Source organism: Protopterus annectens, chromosome 8.part0, assembly GCF_019279795.1.
Source record: "Protopterus annectens isolate FY-2018-M chromosome 8.part0, PAN1.0, whole genome shotgun sequence".
NCBI lineage: Eukaryota > Metazoa > Chordata > Ceratodontiformes > Protopteridae > Protopterus > Protopterus annectens.
Genome location: NC_056741.1, coordinates 1,107,474,832 through 1,107,494,279, shown reverse-complemented (window position 1 = coordinate 1,107,494,279; position 19,448 = coordinate 1,107,474,832). Strand labels below are relative to the sequence as shown.

The window sequence follows — 19,448 nt, the reverse complement described above, 5'->3', positions numbered from 1 at the left end:
TCACAGAGGAACCCTCCAATAGTCAATGCAGGCTGGCCCTGGCAAAACCAGCTCTGGCCTTAGAAGTCACATCCAACTTTTAGTGTTTAGTAAAGGTATGTACAGAAGACCACGTAGCAGCTTCCAAAACGGACCTAGTACCCAAACTGTTGAAAAAAAAAAAAAAAGCACCAGAGTAGGCTACTGCCCTGGTAGAATGAGCAAGAACAGAAGACGATAGCAAAGTACCATGAAAAAATAGCAAAACAAAATGGCCTTAGAAATCAAAGAAGAGGAGATTTGCTTAGAAACAGTTAAACCCAATTTCTTGGACTGGAAGGAAACAAAAAGTTGCTCAGGTTTCCTTATATCTTACTCTTATCCAGGCAGTTTTTGAGCTGTCTATGCAGATCCAAGGTATGAAGAATCCTGTCACTGTCATTCTGCACAGAAAGGAAAAAGGAAGATGAATGGTCTGATTTAAATATAAATCATCAATTACATTGTGCATAAAAGAAGGATTAGTACAAAGACAAAGTCTGCCTTTGTACAAAACCAAACAAGGGTGAACTGCATGAATGCCTGAAGTTTAGAAACGACCTTGGCCAAATAAGAGCCACCAACTTAACAGTTCAAAGTACAGAGCTGTAAAAAAAGAAGAAACTGCAGGCTCAAATGGTGGCTGAGTCAGCTTTTCAAGACCTAAATTCTTGGATGCCCAATATGAAGGACGCCTTTCAGAAATTAGCCGACTTCAAATCTAGATGAAAAGGGTGGATTCAAGGTCAGACAAGACCAAATGACTGACAAATGAGCTTTAACAAATGAGTATAGCAGGTCAGAATTCAGCAGCTCACACAAGAAAGGACATTACAGTAGGAATAGCCAGAAAGAGGCTCATGTGTCACACAAAATAGAAAATCTCTTCCACTTAGCTATACAGGATTTTCTAGTAGCGTGTTATCTGGCCTCCTGCAAAACCTGAAGCACATCCTCTGAAAACTGATGTCTGAAAGGAGTATCATCCAAAGAGTCAAATGAAGAGCAAGTAAGCAAGGGTGAATGAAATCCCTTGTCCTGTGTGAGAAAAATGATCTTGTGAGGTAACTTGATGACTACCCTTGGCCCGATGAAAAAGAAGTGGGGAAACCAGTGCTGTCTGAACTATAAAGGGAGTCACCAAGATTTTAGGCCCGTTTCACATGACCTATTGTAGGACTCTTGGTAAAACAGGAAGAGTGAAATAGGCATACAGAAACATCCCCTTCTAGGAAAAAGGGATGGGGTCCAATTTCCAAGTCCAAGGACTTGGCACTCTAACAGAAACTGGAAAGTTGCCTGTTCAAAGGGAAGACAAAAAAGATCTATGTGAGGAATACACAACTGATGGGCAATGTCCATGAATACCTTTTTGTGAAGCATTCTTTCGGAAGCATCTGCCCTGGACCTGCTCAGATTATCTGCTACTAGACTGTGCTTGGAGGGAATTGTAAACTGCATGAAGGGTCAGATGGTGGAGACCTTTGCTTGCTTATGTACCAGAAACATGGTGCTGTCTGTAAAGACCCTCAAAAGACCTAGGACCCAAAGGGAGCTCAAAGCATGAACAGCCAAAATCAGACCAAACTTTGAACTTTGATGCTTTTTCAAAAGCTCCTCAACCCTGATCCGAAGTGCCTGTATACAGGTCCTGTGTTGGGAGAGGAGCCGGGAGAGACAGAATAGGATTCAAAGAAATCTGACAAATCCACAACAGTAACTCGAGTTAGGCAAGACACAAGAGATGACAAAGTCCAGACGATGGCAGAATTGAGGCCAAACAGTTTTGAGATACCACTGAAACCTGCACATATGGAGTCTGGGGAAGGGGGTCCACAGGAATAGTGGATGACATGAATTCTCTGGCAGGCACCATGGGAAAAGGAAGAAAAGAATGACAATAAAGGTATCAAAGAAAGGACCTTGGGAGGAGAAAGCAAATCCAGCACAATCAAGGATGCTCCCCCTTAACCATTATCACTAGTGAAAAAAAGAGACTATCCTAGAGTACTGAATCTCAAAGGGGAAGCAGCTACCCAAATTTTTACCTTCAGTATACTACACACGTATATCACACTACTTATATGGAGAAAAACTGCATACTTATAAGTCAGTCAGCCTTCAATACCTTATATACCCAATTCTTTAAAAGTCAAGCACAGATCTTTGACAGAACAAATTTATCTACATCCAGTGCAGATAAATCACAACACCCAAGTGTCTAAGTAATAAAGTCAGTATTATGCTGTCTTGACAAGAACCTTTTTGTATTACTTCCTTTCTTATTCACTGCAACAGCTAATTTCTGCCTTTCTGACCATTCACCCCTCCATACCCCTATTTCTATTTTTGCACATGGGGTCAGACTGTCAAATCAACCGTGGCAATCTAAAGCCAATGTTCACACCACCATTTTCTTTCTGACATTCTTCTCTTAAACAGAGTGAAAAACAAACATTGTCCTTCTCAGTTGCCCTGAAGTGGTTGAAGGCTCTTTCTCTGTAATATTTACCATCCACAATGACCCTTAAGTTTCTGTAATGTTGGGGCCATAAAATGTGACTGCTCCCCCAGAGTGGTTCACTCTGAAAAAAGACCGGATACAGCAGTTTAAAAATAAAATTCTCTCTCCTGTTCAGCTTCACTGCATTACAAAAAGCCGCCTAGTTTCAGCTGAATAAGCATGACATTGCACTCTTGTTTTCACTGCCTTTACTTTTTTAAGAGCTCAAAATTTTGACAAAAGTGCTTTAAGCTTATAGCTGTAGAAGTGAACCAAGGAGGAGACAGAAAACTTCAGCTGGAGTGACTGTGGAGAAAACCAATGGGCTCTCTATATATATCTGTCTTTGCTCAACAGACCAGTCTATTCCACTAACATATCTCATGAGTTATACACAATTCATTCACACACCACCCACAGCCCTTTTGGGAATACCTGTGGGACAACATTTTAAGGTTTGGCTATATCGTCTACATCCACATTTTTAGCCTCTTAAAGTTCTAGCATTGCTTCAGAGGTGGCTATTTTGTGCTTCCTCCTCATTCACGTATCCCTTCAAATCCAACAGCTGGTCAGAATGAGGACCCAAGACTGCTTCTGCTTCCTCCATTTTTTTTTAATCGGACCTTTTCATCTAGTTCAATAAATTAGTATTAATCCCAAATGGTACAAGATTAATGAGTCAAACCTCTTTTTCCATGCTGTCCATTATCTTTTTATTCAGTAAATTTTCAGTGATGGTTTCATGGCAGTCCTGCTTAGCCTGAGATTCAGCCTAACCCTGTGACAGATCCACACTGATGGAAACAGCTTTGTTTCCCCATTTTGTTTGCTTTCTTTACATCACATAAGCAGGTTCAATAAACCACACCATTACCAGAGCCTCAGAGGTGAATCTGTACCGACAGTTCTAGTTAATGTTGGAAGGAGAAGGAGATCTGCTCAAACAATCCTCAAATATTTTCCATCCTGATGGGAATCCCAAGTGCACAATTACATTTATTTTTATATTAAAATGAATGAAAACTTTAGTCCATTTTACTTTTTTTCTCAAATTTTAAGCTTTTCTTTTAGTTAAAATGTAAATATGGATTTAGAAAGCCATTTTAAATGAGCTAGGGTGTTTTGGGCTTGCACATATCTGTATTTTGTATGGCAGTGTGTGAATGGTGAATTTTTACTTAAGTTTTTAGCATGTAGTATAAATATGGCAAGTTTTATTTAGTTTTTATTTATCTTTTGTTGACTCAGTTAATCCCACTAGCCTGGTGACCTCTTTTCAGGGGTGACCCAAACTGGTACTTACAAGTCCAGGACATCGGTAACTATTCCCTACTCTTTTTGTAGGTGCCATGGGATCTTTTACATTCACCTGTGGTAACCCCAACTCAAGCAGATGGGACCTCTGTTTAATGTCTCATCCAAAGGAAGGCATGATCAGGAGGGAAGCATCTTCATAATGCTGCACTGCAGTGTCAGCAATTTGAAATGAATCCGGTCATTTGGAATGGGAATAGAACCCACAATTGTAATTTCTCCCAGCACTAAAATAAAGTGTGCTACCTGCTGAGACACCAACACTGCAGAAAATATCTACATAGTTTATCATATGTATAAATGTATATGTGCATACACAAACAAAATGTGTGAGGCTTACTTATTGCACAGATAGGTCGGTCATTTTGGGAACTTGCAGGAACTTGCCAATTTGCAGACATCCCGGTACAGTCACTGTTGCAGTCAGCCAGACTTCCAGAATTTAACTCCATCCCTGGGAGCAGTAGATGTCAACTTCCATATTTCTTGCCATCAAAAAAACTAAAGAAAAGACCCGGGTACCAGTGCCCCAGTAGACTACACTGTACAATTCCAGCTGTTCCAGGTCCACCCCAGAGGATCCCAATCCCTTCTCCAGGTGACAGGCATACAAAGGGGGGGGGGCACAGGAAGTTAAGTAAAAGGGTTTAGGGAGCTATCCTAACCCACATGGCTCAAGAACAGGCAAAGAGAATGGGAAAGAATAGGGGGTACCTGGACTGCAACACTGAATCTACTCTAACAGCTACAACTATGCCAAGGCTGTAACACAACTATACTGTGTTCATCATAATAGTCACTGTTCAGTCCTTGCATTTGGGAGGATTGCCAAATTTATTATCCCTCCATAAAAAAGGCAACTCTTCTGAAATCTATCTTTAACCCCTTTCCAAGATCCTGGAAAAGTGCATTCATAAGCAACTACTTAAATACCTCTTAAAAAGTGATCTCCTAACCCAAATACAACATTTTCTGGCCATGCCAGCGAACCACTACAGCTCTCCTCAACTTTTCTGACAGCACTGATAAGGCTAGAGACCAAAGTAAGTTTCTCTTTTCTGTTTTTTCTAGATCTCAAGGAAGCCTTTGACACTATCACATGTCCCCTATAGGCCTTTCAAACCAACTCTTCTATGGTTCTCCAACTACTACCTGAAAGATAATCTGTCAGCTGGATGTCTCTCTCTCTCTCTCGCTCTCAGTTAAAAAAGGTGGTGTTCCTCAAGGCTCTATACTTGGTCCACTGCTCTAACATTTTCATCAATAACCTATACACACTCATACCACCTCTCAGCAAGCTTGCCTTATTTAGTATACAGATGACTCAACTCTCATCCAATATCACACTACAACTACAAGCCATGGCACAAGATGCCTTCAACTAAGCTGAATTGTGGCTACATTAAAACAAGTATTTACTTAATCCAAAAAAGACTAAACTACTGCTATTTTTTTTCAAAGTTCCATGTCAATACTAAAATTAGCTTCCACATTACATCTCTAAACAATACAGCTACTGAAGTGGCTACCCACACCAAATTGCTTAGAGTTACCATAAATGACAACTTAAAGTCCCTTATTTCTTTCTAGCATAATCACCCTAACTCTCTTCTTTTACCCTCTCTTCTCTATGGCTCACTTATTTTGACAGCCCTCCAGATCTCTCTTAAATCACAACTGGAGCAATGCTATAATTAAGTAGGTAGATTTGCAGCAAACCTGCTACAAAGAGCTTGCAATTGCTCTGCATTAAGCGCTCTCAAATGGTTAGAACTCCCACATCAACTAGCTCTTACACTTCTAATCCATAAAATACTACATAACCCCTCTAACTGCCCTTCTATCTCCTCAGTACTTCATCACTATCTCTCAAATCATCTTCTGCACTCGAGATAAAAATCTGCTTGAAATCTATAAACCAAGCAGGCTAACGACATTATGGAAGCATAGGAAATACAGTGGGAAGAGACACTGCCCACCCTAAGCAAAATGGCAGGCTCCAGTTTGTACTTCAGTGCTTTGTGTATCATAACTCTGAAACCGGCCAAACCAAAGACTTTTGTTCGCAGGTGAGGGCCAAGACCTTGAGGTAGGTCACCAGAAACCTATCCATGTACAAGAAACGTGGAGATCCTGCCTTCCTTTTCTGATATCACAAACAGCACTTTTAATGGCATATTCCCTCAGTAAGCCTGATTGATGCATTAGTTCAGAAGGGCACACACACAAAAAAAAAAAAAAAACACACCGGAATTGGCAACTGCACAGCAGTCATACCACAGGAGTTAGACGAAACTGACATTGCAGGGTAGGGGCTGTAAAGGTACCTCAATCCATGCAGGGATGCCAGATCAAGGGAATCCCAAAATTGTCCAAAGCATATTTCATTTTTGACATTTCTTCTTCTTCTTGCTATGCTTTTATCTTAAGCAGGAGACTCCTGATGATTTTGGCAGATCCCATGGTGGCAGGGACCCAAACTCACACCCTTTTTTTTGGCTACAAGTCCCTAGAGGCACATGCACCTTCTATAGATTGTTCTTGCGGTGAATGAAGCAGTGCTGGCAGAAGTCCAGGATACGCTATAGGCTGAAGCAGAACAAGCCCACAGAATGGAAACCCTTGTGAGGAATTTGTTTGTCTTACACCACACAATTAACATTTACTAAAAAAATGTTATGAAACAGAGTGAGCACCCTACATTACACAAAAAATAACACAGCAATACAAATAAGATTAAAGAAACACCTAATGGGGTACTTATTTTACTACTGAAAGTAGGCTGACAGACAATACCCTGCAAGATGGATCCAAGGAAAGCATTAGCCAATGCACCCTTTATACTGATGACATACTTGCACACTTGGTGAAAAACCATTAGCTGAAGTCTTGGAAGAGAGGTAAGCCTCTGGATGGTGTGCTGGACATGGGCTATCTGGATGCAGGATATCCCAAATACAAGGACTGCAATAGTGAATATTACAATGAATATAACTTGTACTCTTTTCTCTTTGTATATTAACATGAGATTAATATTTCTATCTTCTCCTTTTATCTGTGGGTGAGGGAAGACAATTACCAAGACAGTTAACCAGATTTTGGCTACTGGCTAAGGCTCTTGCCACCCCCATAGTGCCTTTTTAGCCAGTGTCTGAAGGACAAAATTCCCAGTGTAAAAACTCCATCTAAAAATAACCTTAAAGTTATGCTACTAAACGCTAGGAGTCTTAACATGAAACTGCACACACTGGAAACAGTCTTCACCTGAGAAGACGCCGATATCTGTGCAGTCACGGAGACATGGTTCAAGGCTGTGGAGAGCACACCAGCCATACCGGGTTACACTTCCTTCCACATGTTCAGACCACAAACTGAAGGCCACAAACTGAAGGCATGAAAACTAAAGGAGGCGGTGTATCAATATTCAGACTTGGCCAAGGCTTTTGACACTCTCCCTCACGCGGGGGGCATCATTGACAAACTCACCCAGCTAGGTCTCAACCCTTATATCATTAAATGGGTCGCTAACTGGCTCACTGATAGAACACACATAGTTAAAATAGGGGGATCCACTTCCAACAGCAGACCTGTAATCAGTGGTGTTCCACAGGGATCAGTCCTGGGACCTCTACTGTTTGGAATCTATTTCTCAGAAGTGCAAGCTAAAACTAAAGGTCTGTGGCTGACAAAGTTTGCTGACGACTGCAAACTGGGAATGGTCATGGAGTCTCCAAATGATGTCAACATCCTACAAGAGGGTCTTAAACAAACGATTGGTGCCACAAACTCAATGCAAAAAAATGTATCATCATCCCTTTTGGTAAGGCTGATGTTCCTGCTAACTACCACATCAACAGCAACACCTTAAGTATACACTCAGTGGTGACAGACCTGGGCAAAAAGGTTGACAGCAACCTTACCTTTGATCCAGCCCTGTGGGACACCCTGACTGTAACCAAGAATTTCACCTGCTGGTTTTGTACATCCACAGCTTGAGCCATGTTTGTCAATGTCTATCCTTCTCTTTTTTTTCTTACAGTAATGTTCTTTAATCGTTCCACATTCAGTTTTGATTTCTTCCCTTTCACCTGCCCCTTGCCTCTTTTTTCTACATTCTCTTTTGGAAACGTACTGCCTTTTTCTGTACACTGAAGATTTTCTAATAGAAAAATGCTATCATTCCCTGTAATCTGTGCGTTACAAAGCAGTACCCTTTTCAGTATGTATTCTCTTTACTTTACAAACATTTATCAGTTTATTTGTCTTCCTTGTTGTTTGTTGTGAACTTCCACCTTTGTTCGTTTTTTTTTTTTTTTTTTTAATTATTTCTAAACACACTGCATCCTCAGACTGCTGCAGTTGTGTTTGTATTTCCTGTATGCTGAGCAAATGGCAGGTAATTCCTGGTTCTTACATGCATTTTGATGATGCAATAAGGGGAGTAAACAGCTTGTAGTGGATAGGCATGCTTTCTTTAATCTGCAGCAGATTTCAACACATAGTTACATATGCTGAAGCATAACCTATTGGTCGCTCAGTTAGGAAATCGGAAAACAGATCAATAACTAACTAAACATATGCAAATCCAAATAAAAATAATAAAAGACACATAGAAGAGGATAACATTTCTAGTAAAATGTATAATGCAGGCATACAATGTAATAAAACAGATAAAGCACTGTAATAAATAGCTGTCTGCCACAGGATGATCACTCTTACGAAAAAAATACGGGTATATAAATTACCTCAATGATAGCAACCAGTAAATTACGTTTGTGTGTGTTGTACACCAACTCTGAAAGTGCTGTAATGAAAAATGTTCATTGAACTGAATAGGATTCTTGGCAGAGTGGAAGCTCTACCTGTATGTGAGACTATGAGATTAAATAATGCAGGCAGTACCTCATGGGAAGCCAGACTGCTTACAGGACTGAGTTCCATGTACAGGTGGAGTTGTACTACTGAGTTCAGCAGCTGGTGAGAGGAGAGGCTGGGAACATGCACATATGCAGTTTAGTGTAGTGTTTTGTCATCAAAAATATATTTAATTTCCTGGTGACCTAGCAGCCCCTCAAGCCCATCCTTCATCTTGATTAAGAAGGAAATTATGACTGGCAATGCACCCTGCAGAAGGAGCTCCGGCACTGGACAGCCTTGTGGCCATGCAGCTCCACCTGTACCTCAGGATATGGCCCCTTACTAACAATAACAGGTCTGACACATACAGATGGAGCTGCTGCTCCAGAGAACTTCAGCAGAACTCCAAGATGCTGCTGAGTTCCTGGGTAATTTTAAGCTAATCTCATGAAAGGTAAAGTCTATGTATGCCAAGTGAAGATTTAATAAAGACGTTTATAAAAAAAATAATATTACACAATCCAAGTACCTGTTCCTGGCATAGCAAGACCCACTTACTTTGAGGTACTGAACTACATTTTGTCTGTCCCGTCCCCCCCTAGAAGCTCAGCAGAAGACGCTGCCAGTTGGCACAGAATCAAGAAGTAATGGGAATAGCTGCTCGGCATGAAATACACACAAGCATGAATTTTTACAATTTAGTAAATATAGCTGCACTCATCTAACAAAAGCAAAGGCTACACATTTTAGAATCAGAAAGCATAGTAACTTCAAATGTAAGTGGTAAAATAAATTCCACTTTAATCACGAAACTAGCAAGTGATGAAAAACTAATGGATAAAACACTTAGCATGGATTGCATGTATCAGACAAAAATAAAACATGTAAGCAACATATAAATCTGGACTAGTTTTTGAAAAAGGAAATGTCAGTTTCAATATAACAAACATTTGTTACAAATAATTCAGTCCCTTTAACACTAACTCTACTATGCTTATTCCACAGACTTCATATTTGCAAACATGGACAAAGGACTACCAACTGAGGCAGTTATCGGTGTACTTTAATCACACTACTGGTTTGGCTGCCCACTCAACCTTCTTTTTGTACTTGCTCATCTCGGCTTGTTTCAGTCCTTATTAAAATGGCTTCAGCCTTATTTAAAATGACCATCCGATTTCAGTACATTATACAACCATCTACTGTGATACCCCTGCTCTAACATGGGGTGCATCATACACTGCACTCTTAGTTCTATACTCACGCCCCTATTTACTAATTATCTCCCTTTTGACCTTAACCTCAAAACTATTCTGCACCAATGACCTTGTAATTAAAGGCAAAGACATCAAAGAAATCCACCCACTCCTCAAAACAAATTTAGTAATCCATCCCTGGTTCCATAAAAACAAACTATACTAAATGCAGCAAAAACAACCCCCACCCCCCCAACACAGAAGATATTTAACAGACAGTCTGTGAGGTTTCAAAAAAAAACGTTTTCTTTGTGAAGCACTTAGCATGAGTTTTCTTCTTACAAGTCTAAGTCAGTGCAAACAATGTACTACACTGTCCACTGAAAAACATGTTCATTCTGTATGTTCTCTTTAGAAAGCAAACGGGCATGGGGTCTTATGACACAAGATTGTTAGATCTGTTAATACTGTAAGCTAGGGGATCTTGTCAATCTTATCACACTGACTATTGAATCTGACAGCAGTACACCCCCTAGCTCTTTGCCTTGCACATTATCTAGCGCATGACAATGTAAAACAAAGAATGATAAGGTCACACAGAAAAACCAATCCGCTACATGGCAATTCTGAATGCCCATGACTTACTTCTTTTTTTAAGTCTTTCAAAACTAAAACACCCGATGTTCATAAGGGTCATTTGCATACATCCCATATGCCTCTGATACAAGAGATTTGAGAGGTCACTCATTGGAAGTTCCAGCTTGGCTGGAGTTTTCATTTAGTTGTTACCGAGTGCATGACAATGTAAAAAGTATAATGTCCATGCCTAGTCAGATACACAACCTACACATCGCAGTGCAATCTGTGGAAAATCGTTCTTGGAAGGTCATTCAGAAAAACATCCCAAGATAAGAAGACTAGTAGTCAAAAAGCTGTGCTTCTGCAGCTTTCTGTTCAAGTGCCCTAACCCTCTAGGATACAGTGTTACAGAATAAATGTTCCTGCTTTCAATTATACATAAAGCCCCCTACCAGCCCCCCCAGCCACTCTGACTCCTGCCAGCACAAGTATGTGTATTACTCTTCAGAATGCTCTTTCAGTTCCTGACACCATTCTATTAATACACATTGGCTTGCCTCATTGTTGACAATATGGTAGCAGAGACAAACCCCAATGTAGCAGTACTTGTACTTCAACATTATTCACTTTTACTGTTTTAAGAGTAACGTTATTTTACATTAGTTTGCTAAATGCCTAAAGCATTGCTATTTATTTTCCTGTAAAAAAACTAGTGTGCATCTTTGCCAATTCATTCTACCTTCTGGATTTCCATTGAAAAGGGAAGCCTCTTAACATTTAACTACAATATCAGCATTACTAGTAATATTTATTCTAGATATTTACGTATATTATTTATTTTGACTTTTACTTTCTGCACTACCTTTGCTGAGAAAAATTCTCTTTTTAAAAGAATTATATTAGGGAGAAATGTGAATGTAAACAGATAATCAGACTCATCTTTATTTGAGTTATTTCCTCCATTCTGTGTTTTATTGTCGTACTCAAGTCATGATCATGACTGAAAAGGGTTCTTGGACCAGTTCACACATCCTGGCAAACGAGCAATAGTCTGTACTAGGATTACTTCATTAACAAGCTGCTCATTAAATACTAGCATACTTCAGTGAAGTATGTGAAATATATGACCTGAAAGAATGAAACTCACATGAATTAAACAAAAAAAAAATAAAAAAGAGTATAGATGGAAAAGATTATCCTCAAACACATGAGATGGGTTTACGTTTTGGGAAGAGGCAATTCTTTTATGTTCCTCACATAAAACAATTAAAATACAAATGCAAGCAGTGCTCTGCTCCTGGATATTAAATAAATGTTATATAATCTTAATATACATTACCTGAAGTTCTGCATTGACTTTAGACAGCGAACTTCTTTCAATTTCAGGTTCCTGCTTTAATTTGTTGCTTTGCAGCTCTCTAGTTGTGTTTGACATTCTAGAAGATGGTTCTTGGGATTTTTTGAATGGCCTTCCAAGACTAGCAGACTGGTAGCTGAAAATTGCCTTTGGAGAAATCTTTGTCTGAGGCAGCATTTCAGAAGTATTCAGTTCCCTGAAGTCAGATGCGTCATGGGACTCCACTCGACCATCAACACTTTGAGATCTTTTCCTGTCATCTGATGGAATTCTGTTTCTTCTAGGTTGCCTGCCTCGTTGCTGACCCCCTCTTCCATCAAACTTGTTTATGAGGCTATCAACAGAAGACAAAGGTTTTGTATCTATTTCATTGCTTTCGCCATTTTTGAGCACGGACTTGTTAGGAGAAACAGATTTGTTAGACTGAGAGAAAGCAACCGGTGAACTTGAAGACACTCGCCCACCTGAAGACCATGGACTGGGTACTTTAGGTTTTTCAGCGTTTTCAGGCCAGTCCGTGTTAGATAGATTGAATGTACTATTGCTCCTTGGGACTTCAACTGAGAACTGGGGTGTTTCAGTGTTCGATACCTTAGAACTGTATCTTCTGTGGGAATAAGTATCATCTAGTAATGAATCTTGGGAATGAGCTCTTCTAAGTTCTTCACCAGAAGACTTGGAATATGACACGGGATGGCTTCCACTTTGGGAGGAAAATGAATCATCACTTTTGTAAGAAAGAACACTACCACTGCTCACTCTGTAATCCTTTGAATCAAAAAACTTTACAGGGTGTACCGATCCTCGTTCATCATCTGATGTGCTACATTGGGAGTCACTTCTGGAATATTGCCTTGTGAAGTTTTCTCCATAAGGATTTTCAGGAAGTTCTGAACTAGATGTTCTATTTGCAGACTTCCTTCGTGGGAAGGTATTATAGTGTTCTAAATTCTCGGCTGTACTGCCCTGTGATGCAGTTCCATAACTTGGGTCACTTCTGAGTTTAACACCATATGATTCACCTTTTTCTCCACTGTTTAACACAACAAAAGGCTGCCCACCAATTCCCTGGACCCTCACTGCTACTCCATATTTGCTAGACTTGGAACTGGGGTTTGATGCTTTTTTATGTCTTCCCTTTTCTGACAAGTCATTAATAAATCGTATCTGAACTCCATAATCTAAAGGAGTCTGTTTTTCAGCCATTTTTCCATCTGTGCCTTTTTCCATCAATATCTATAGACAGAAATCACAAATTCTTCCCTGAAAGGCAACAAAATTACAAGTTAGCATATGATTAGTTATAGTTATTTGCAGGTTATATTAAACTGTTCTGACAGCTAACACATTCCTGGAATACTGTACAGCTGATAATTCATATGCTATTTTCAGCGACTAGACATTTTACTCAGTCAACGAGTTTGAACGTCCTCTTCTACATATGGACAGAGGTAAGGACAGTCTAGGAGACAGCATTTCAGAATCAAAGTCATGGTTTTCAGAAATAAATTAGTCCAGACAGAAGTTTTAGACACAAACATGCACATATATAGACAGTATGTTGTTTTAATTAAAAAAGCACCTTCAGAAAACATTTAGAAAAAGTCCCAAGATTGATATCTCTGTGTTTTATCAATGTTGGCACAACCTTAGCGTTTGTTATATTTCGGCAAGGAGAATGTTGGGGGTGCAGTCACATCCAAGAGCACTAGCACCAGGGTTGTAAAAGTACTGAGGAAAGTAAGAACTGTAGATCGGCACAAACTTTTGCCAAATATGCCTTTCAACATAATATGACTTCTCTCTAGTGGGCAATTTTAAAAATGCAACTACTGCACTGAGTCATACTTTTCCACTGCATGGAGTGACCAGTGTAAATCCTTATAGCTTCTAAAATTGTAAACCACCCACCATGTTTGAAAGTGCAAGAAGTTAAGGTAATTAAATGCAACTGCCTTTGAATAACTATAAATAAATTCACCATGAGAAAATCTGGGGAATAGCAAACTGATCTGTCTTAATGCTTTCTTTTACCAAAAAAAAAAATGTATATATATATATATATATATATATATATATATATATATATTATATACACACACACACACACACACACACACACACACACACACACACACACACATTTTCTGATTCAGTGAAAAAGCAGCTCAAAACATCACATTTCAAGCTACTAAGGCCAACTAGATTTCTGAATATGACTTGGCCAACAAATGCAGGGAAGAGAAAGAGAGCCGGAATCTTAACAGCAGTTTTCTTCAGAATAATAAATAAGCAGATCATTAAGAACTGCCCCACTACACAAATAAGGGTGGCAGGGTTTGGTAGTATTTTAAATGCTGCAAGCCTCTGCATTGGAATACTCGAGTTCCGTTCCCACTTCTGGGGAAAACAACCAAAAACTGAACTGTCAGAGACACACAGCATTGTTAGTGGGGAACTGAAAGGGTTTAAAAACCCATGTGAATTACTGCAGGAATATGAAAAGAAAACAGACCTAAATACGATAAGTTCTGTGATAAAATGAAGAATTCCACTGACAGAAGTCTAGCTGTGTTCTGATGAGGTCCCACCACTCAAAAAAATGTACAGTTGTGTACACTTGCCATAAATGTAGATGTTTGAGTGTATTCACTGTTGCAGCTGTCCTCAGTCGGCCTGAATTCCAAAGTCTTGGGTCCTGCGTCGGTTGCTGTCTCCTCTTCCATGATGTCAGGTCGTCAGTGGTATAAAACATGCAGCAGACACCATTTTCTTTAGTTTTTCTTGCACCCGATGTCAGGTGCCCCCAAAAAGGTAGCAATGTTTTATATATATATAAATACATGCATCAATATAAACTTTACCTTCATCTACAAGCAAATACACCACATAGGTTGTAGAAGATAGAGAAGGAAAGATAAACTTTAGAATGACAGGGGGATGGCGGGAGGCTAACTTGGACTGCAACAGTGAATACACTCGAACATCTACATTTATGGTAAGTGTACACAACTGTACTATGTTCTTTGTGTTTCACCGTTGTAGTCATTACATTTGGGTAGAATCCCAAAGCTATGGTTGGGAGGTTGGAGCTAAACAGCATTAGGTGCGGCTATAAGGCCCTGGAGCACTGCAGTGGCAAAGCCTGTCCTGGACTAGAGAGGGAAATGATAATGCTTTGTATAGGGGTGTGAACAGAACTCCTAAGTAGCAGCCTCTAGAATGTCTTTGGTTGGTACTCCTCTGAGAAAGGCTGCTGATGTAGCTGCAGCTCTGGTGGAATGAGACCTAATGCCCTTGGGCACAGGTTTACCATGGTGTAAGTAGCAGAAACGGATGCAGTGGCTTATCCACTTTGAAATTGTCTGCTTTGAAATAGCCTTTCCTTCTGATCCTGCAGCATATGGCACTAGTAATTGCTCAGTTTTTCTTAGAGCTTTAGTCCTGCTCAAGCAGAATCCTAGCTGTCTGTGTACATCCAAGGAATGCAGAATTCTCTCCCCTTTGTTCTGTGGATTTGGATAAAAAGTTGGCAGATGAATTGTTTGGTTAAGAGCCACACTGGAAACCACCTTAGGCATAAAAGTAGGATTTGTCCTCAGAGACACCCTGTCTGGGTAAAATATGATAAAAGGCTCTACAGCCATGAGGGCCTGTAGCTTTGAAACTCTTCTTGCTTAAGTAATAGCTAGTAGCAGAGCTGTCTTCCGTGACAAGAACTTTATATCAGCGGTAGCAGCTGGTTCAAATGGAGGCAGGGTGACCTTTTCCAACACATAACTGAGGTCCCATGCAGGTAATGGTGCTCTTCTAGGAGGCTTTAAATTTTTGGCTCCTCTAAGATACTGCTTTAGTAAAGGATGTGAAAAGAGTGGTGGCTCATTTTGATTGATGAGAAAGATGGGCCTTTGTCAAGCATCTCAGTTAAGTATTGTAATATCTGAGGAATATGTGGTTCTGCTGTATCAGTTCCTTGTGCTCGATTCCAAGCACAGAATATCTTCCATTTGTCAGCATAAGATTTTCTAGTACTAGGCCTTCTGGCTTCCAAAATGACATCCATCACAGCTTTATTGAGAGGTGTCATTTGTATGATTACATGATTAGCCGTGCTGTCAGGTTCAGAGTCTGTAGTTGATTGTGCAGGATCTGATTATTTTGCTGGGACAGTAGTTGTGGTCTTGGAGGCAAGGTCCAAGCTGGGTATTGAGTCAAGTTCCTTAGGATTGGGTGCCAGTCTGGGGCAATTAATATCATCTTTGGCTTCTCTTGTCTGACTTTTAGGAGGACCTTGGGTAGAAGAGGCAGAGGAGGAAAGGCGTAAACTGATAGGTTTTTCTAACTGAAGGATAGGGCGTCCAATTTCCATGCTTGTTTGTGATAAGTCCTTGTGCAGAATCGTTTCAATTGATAATTTTGAGGAGAAGCAAATAGATCTATGTCTGGACTCCCCCATTTCTCTGTTATCATGCTGAAGACTTGTGGATTTAGTTTCCACTTGTGAGGATCCATAAGGTTTCTGCTTAAATTGTCTGCCAGAGTGTTTTGTTGGGTGTTTTGTTTTCCTGGCAGGAATTGAGCTTGAAGACGTATTTGGTAGGTCAAAGCTGTGTCCCACAGTGCCATGGATAATCTGCAAAGGGGGTATGAGTGTGTGCCCCCCCTTGCTTGTTTATATACCACATGACAGTGGTGTTGTCCGTCTTTATCAGTAGTTGTCCTGGATGAAGCAAGTCCTTGAAGGCTGTCAGGGCATTTTGAACAGCTAGCATCTCTTTCTGGTTGATATGTAGATGCATTTGTTTCGGTGCCCATCTGCCCCGAATGCATCTTCCTGCCATGTGGGCCCCCCCCAGGCTTAATCTGATGAGTCTGTTGTTAACGTTTGGCTGGTAGGGGGTAAAGTGAAGGGGCGTCCCATGTTTTGGTGACAGGCCTTTGCCCACCATAGAAACTCCTGCTGCAGGCAGGGAATGACAGGAATCATTGTTTCCAGACTGTGTGCATGTTGACTCCATAAACTTTTTAGGTACCACTGAAGTTTCCTCATATGCAATCTTGCATATGGAATTAGTAGGATGCAGGATGCCATGAAGCCCAGAGCCTGCAGAATTTGTCTTGCAGAAGACTGGGTTTTTGTTGCCATCAGTTTGAAGTAAGTAGTCAGTTGCTTTTGTTTGTCTGGCGTAAGGTAAGCCATCTGGGCAGTTGTATTCAAGCTTGCACCCAGGAATGTTATCTTTTGAGAGGATACCAGTTGTGATTTCTTTTTGTTTATTGTGTACCCTAGGCATGTTAGAAGCCTTTTCACAAACGCCAGGTGCCAAAGTAGAGTGTCCTTGTTCTCTGCTTGAATGAGACAGTTGTCCCAAGTACGGAAATATTTGTATACTTCTTTTGTCTGCAAAATGCAATTACTGGTGCCAGGCACTTTGTAAAGACCCTGGGTGCAGTAGATAAGCCAAAGGGCAGTTCAAAGAATTGGTAATGCATAAAGCCAGCCTTGAATCTGCGGTATCTTCTGCACGACTGTCTTATTTGGATGTGGAGGTATGCCTCTTTTAGGTCTAAAGTCACCAGCCAAGCATTCTTGCCCAGCATGGGCAGAAGCTGCTGCAAAGTCAGCATTTTGAATTTTGGAATGTCCAAGAATGTGTTCAGAATCGATAAATCCAGTATTGGCTGCCAGGCCTTGTCCCTTCTGGGTACCAAGAACAGTCGAGTAAAAACCTTGTCCTTTTTCCTGTTCTGGTACTGTCTGAATGGCCCCCATATCCATGAGGGACATAACCTGTTTCTGTGCCTCTGCCCATTGATTTTTTGGCAGATCTGGCCAACCATTTCCCATTGGCAGAGTGTGGAAATGGAATCTCGTTATCCCTGTGATACGATGTTTAGTACCCACTTGTCCTGGGTTATTAACTGCCAATTTTGAGCAAAAAGTGCTAATTTTCCCCCTATGGGTGCTGCCAAAAGATAAGTGCTTGGTGTAGGCAGAGGGAAGTCATTGGGATTGCTTTATGTAGGCTTGCGCTTTATCTCCTCCAGATTTGGAGGTGGATGTGCCCCATTGCTTTGACCTGTATGAATCTTGCGCCTGGTATCTGGAACCCTTAGGGCGTCTGGATTTGCCCCTTTGAGCTCTGACACAGGAAAGGACCAATTTTTTGTAGGCCAGTGTCTACTGAATCTTGGTGGTTGCACTTGTAAGAAGTCTTTAACAGTTTGCATAGACTTAGCTTTGTCTTCCATTTTCTTTAAAACCTCTTCTGCCTTAATACCAAACAGAGAATCATGCTGTAAGGGTGCATCTAACAATTTCGCTTTAACATGATCAGGCAAATTTTGTTCCTTTAACCAGGCATGCCTCCTAATCATAGATCCAGTAAAGTACAGTTGTGTACCTACAATAAATGTAGATGTTCGAGTGTATTCACTGTTGCAGTCTTGGGTTATCCTGCTGGCAGGCTACCCTCAGTCGGCCAGAATTCCAAAGTCTAGGCCCGGCGTCAGTTGCAGTCGCCTCTTCCCTGACATCAGAGCGCCAGGGGTATAAAAGATGCAGCCAATGCCATTTTCTTCAGTTTTTCTTGCCCCAGATGTCAGGTGCCCCCAAATTGGTAGGCTGAAAAATATGCCAATAAAAATGCATGCACAAAAATAACATTTCCTTCATCTACAAGCAAATACACCACATAGGTTGTATAGGAAAGAGAAGTGCAGATAAGTCCCAGCAAAGAAAAGGGGGCTGGTGGGTGGGTAACCTGGACTGCAACAGTGAATACACTCGAACATCTACATTTATGGTAGGTACACAACTGTACTATGTTCATCGTGTTTCACTGTTGCAGTCATTACTCTTGGGTTGAATCCCAAAGCTGAGGATGGGTGGATGGGCTAAATAGGATTAGGAGAGGCTATGAGGCCCTGCAGAACTGCAGTGGCAAAGCCTGCTCTGGACTTAAAGAGGTAAGTGGTAGTGCTTTGTGAAAGTGTGCACTGAACTCCAAGTTGCAGCCTCTAAGATATCTTTGGTTGGTACTCCTCTGAGGAAGGCTGCTGAAGTGGCTGCTGCTCTGGTGGAATGAGGCCTAATGCCCTTAGGCACTGATTTGAAATGTTGAAAATATCAGAAATGGATGCAATGGCCTATCCATTTAGAAATAGTCTGTTTTGAGATGGCCTTTCCTTGTGATCCTGCAGCATATGACACTAAAAGTTGCTCAGTCTTTCTTAAAGCTTTAGTTCTGTCCAAGTAGAAGCGTAACCGCCTGTGTATGTCCAAAGAATGCAGAATTTTCTCACCCTTGTTCTGTGGATTTGGATAAAATGTAGGCAAGTGAATGGTTTGGTTGAGGGCCACAGTGGACACCATCCTTAGGGACAAATGTAGGGTTTGTCCTCAGCGAAACCCTGTCTGGATGAAAAATGATAAAAGGTTCCACAGCCATGAGAGCTTGTAACTCCGAGACTCGTCTTGCAGAAGTTATTGCTAGGAGCAGAGCTGTTTTCCAGGATAAGAATTTTACACCTGCTGTTGATGCTGGCTCGAAAGGAAGCAGTGTGAGTTTTTCCAAAACATAATTGAGGTCCCAGGTCGGAATTGGTGCTCTCCTTGGAG

The 19,448-nt window shown here is 40.8% G+C and overlaps 1 protein-coding gene across 2 annotated transcripts in view; it reads right to left on the bottom strand.

Annotated features, from left to right (window-relative positions):
• Positions 1–19,448, bottom strand: part of CGN (cingulin) — a 1,354,172-nt gene that overhangs the window by 1,033,894 nt on the left and 300,830 nt on the right. For both annotated transcript variants that reach the window (XM_044080636.1, XM_044080637.1), the window contains exon 2: positions 11,810–13,090. In XM_044080636.1, the coding sequence (XP_043936571.1) occupies positions 11,810–13,057 (1,248 nt within the window). In that variant the 5' untranslated portion in view covers positions 13,058–13,090. The remainder of the gene's footprint in view (positions 1–11,809; positions 13,091–19,448) is intronic.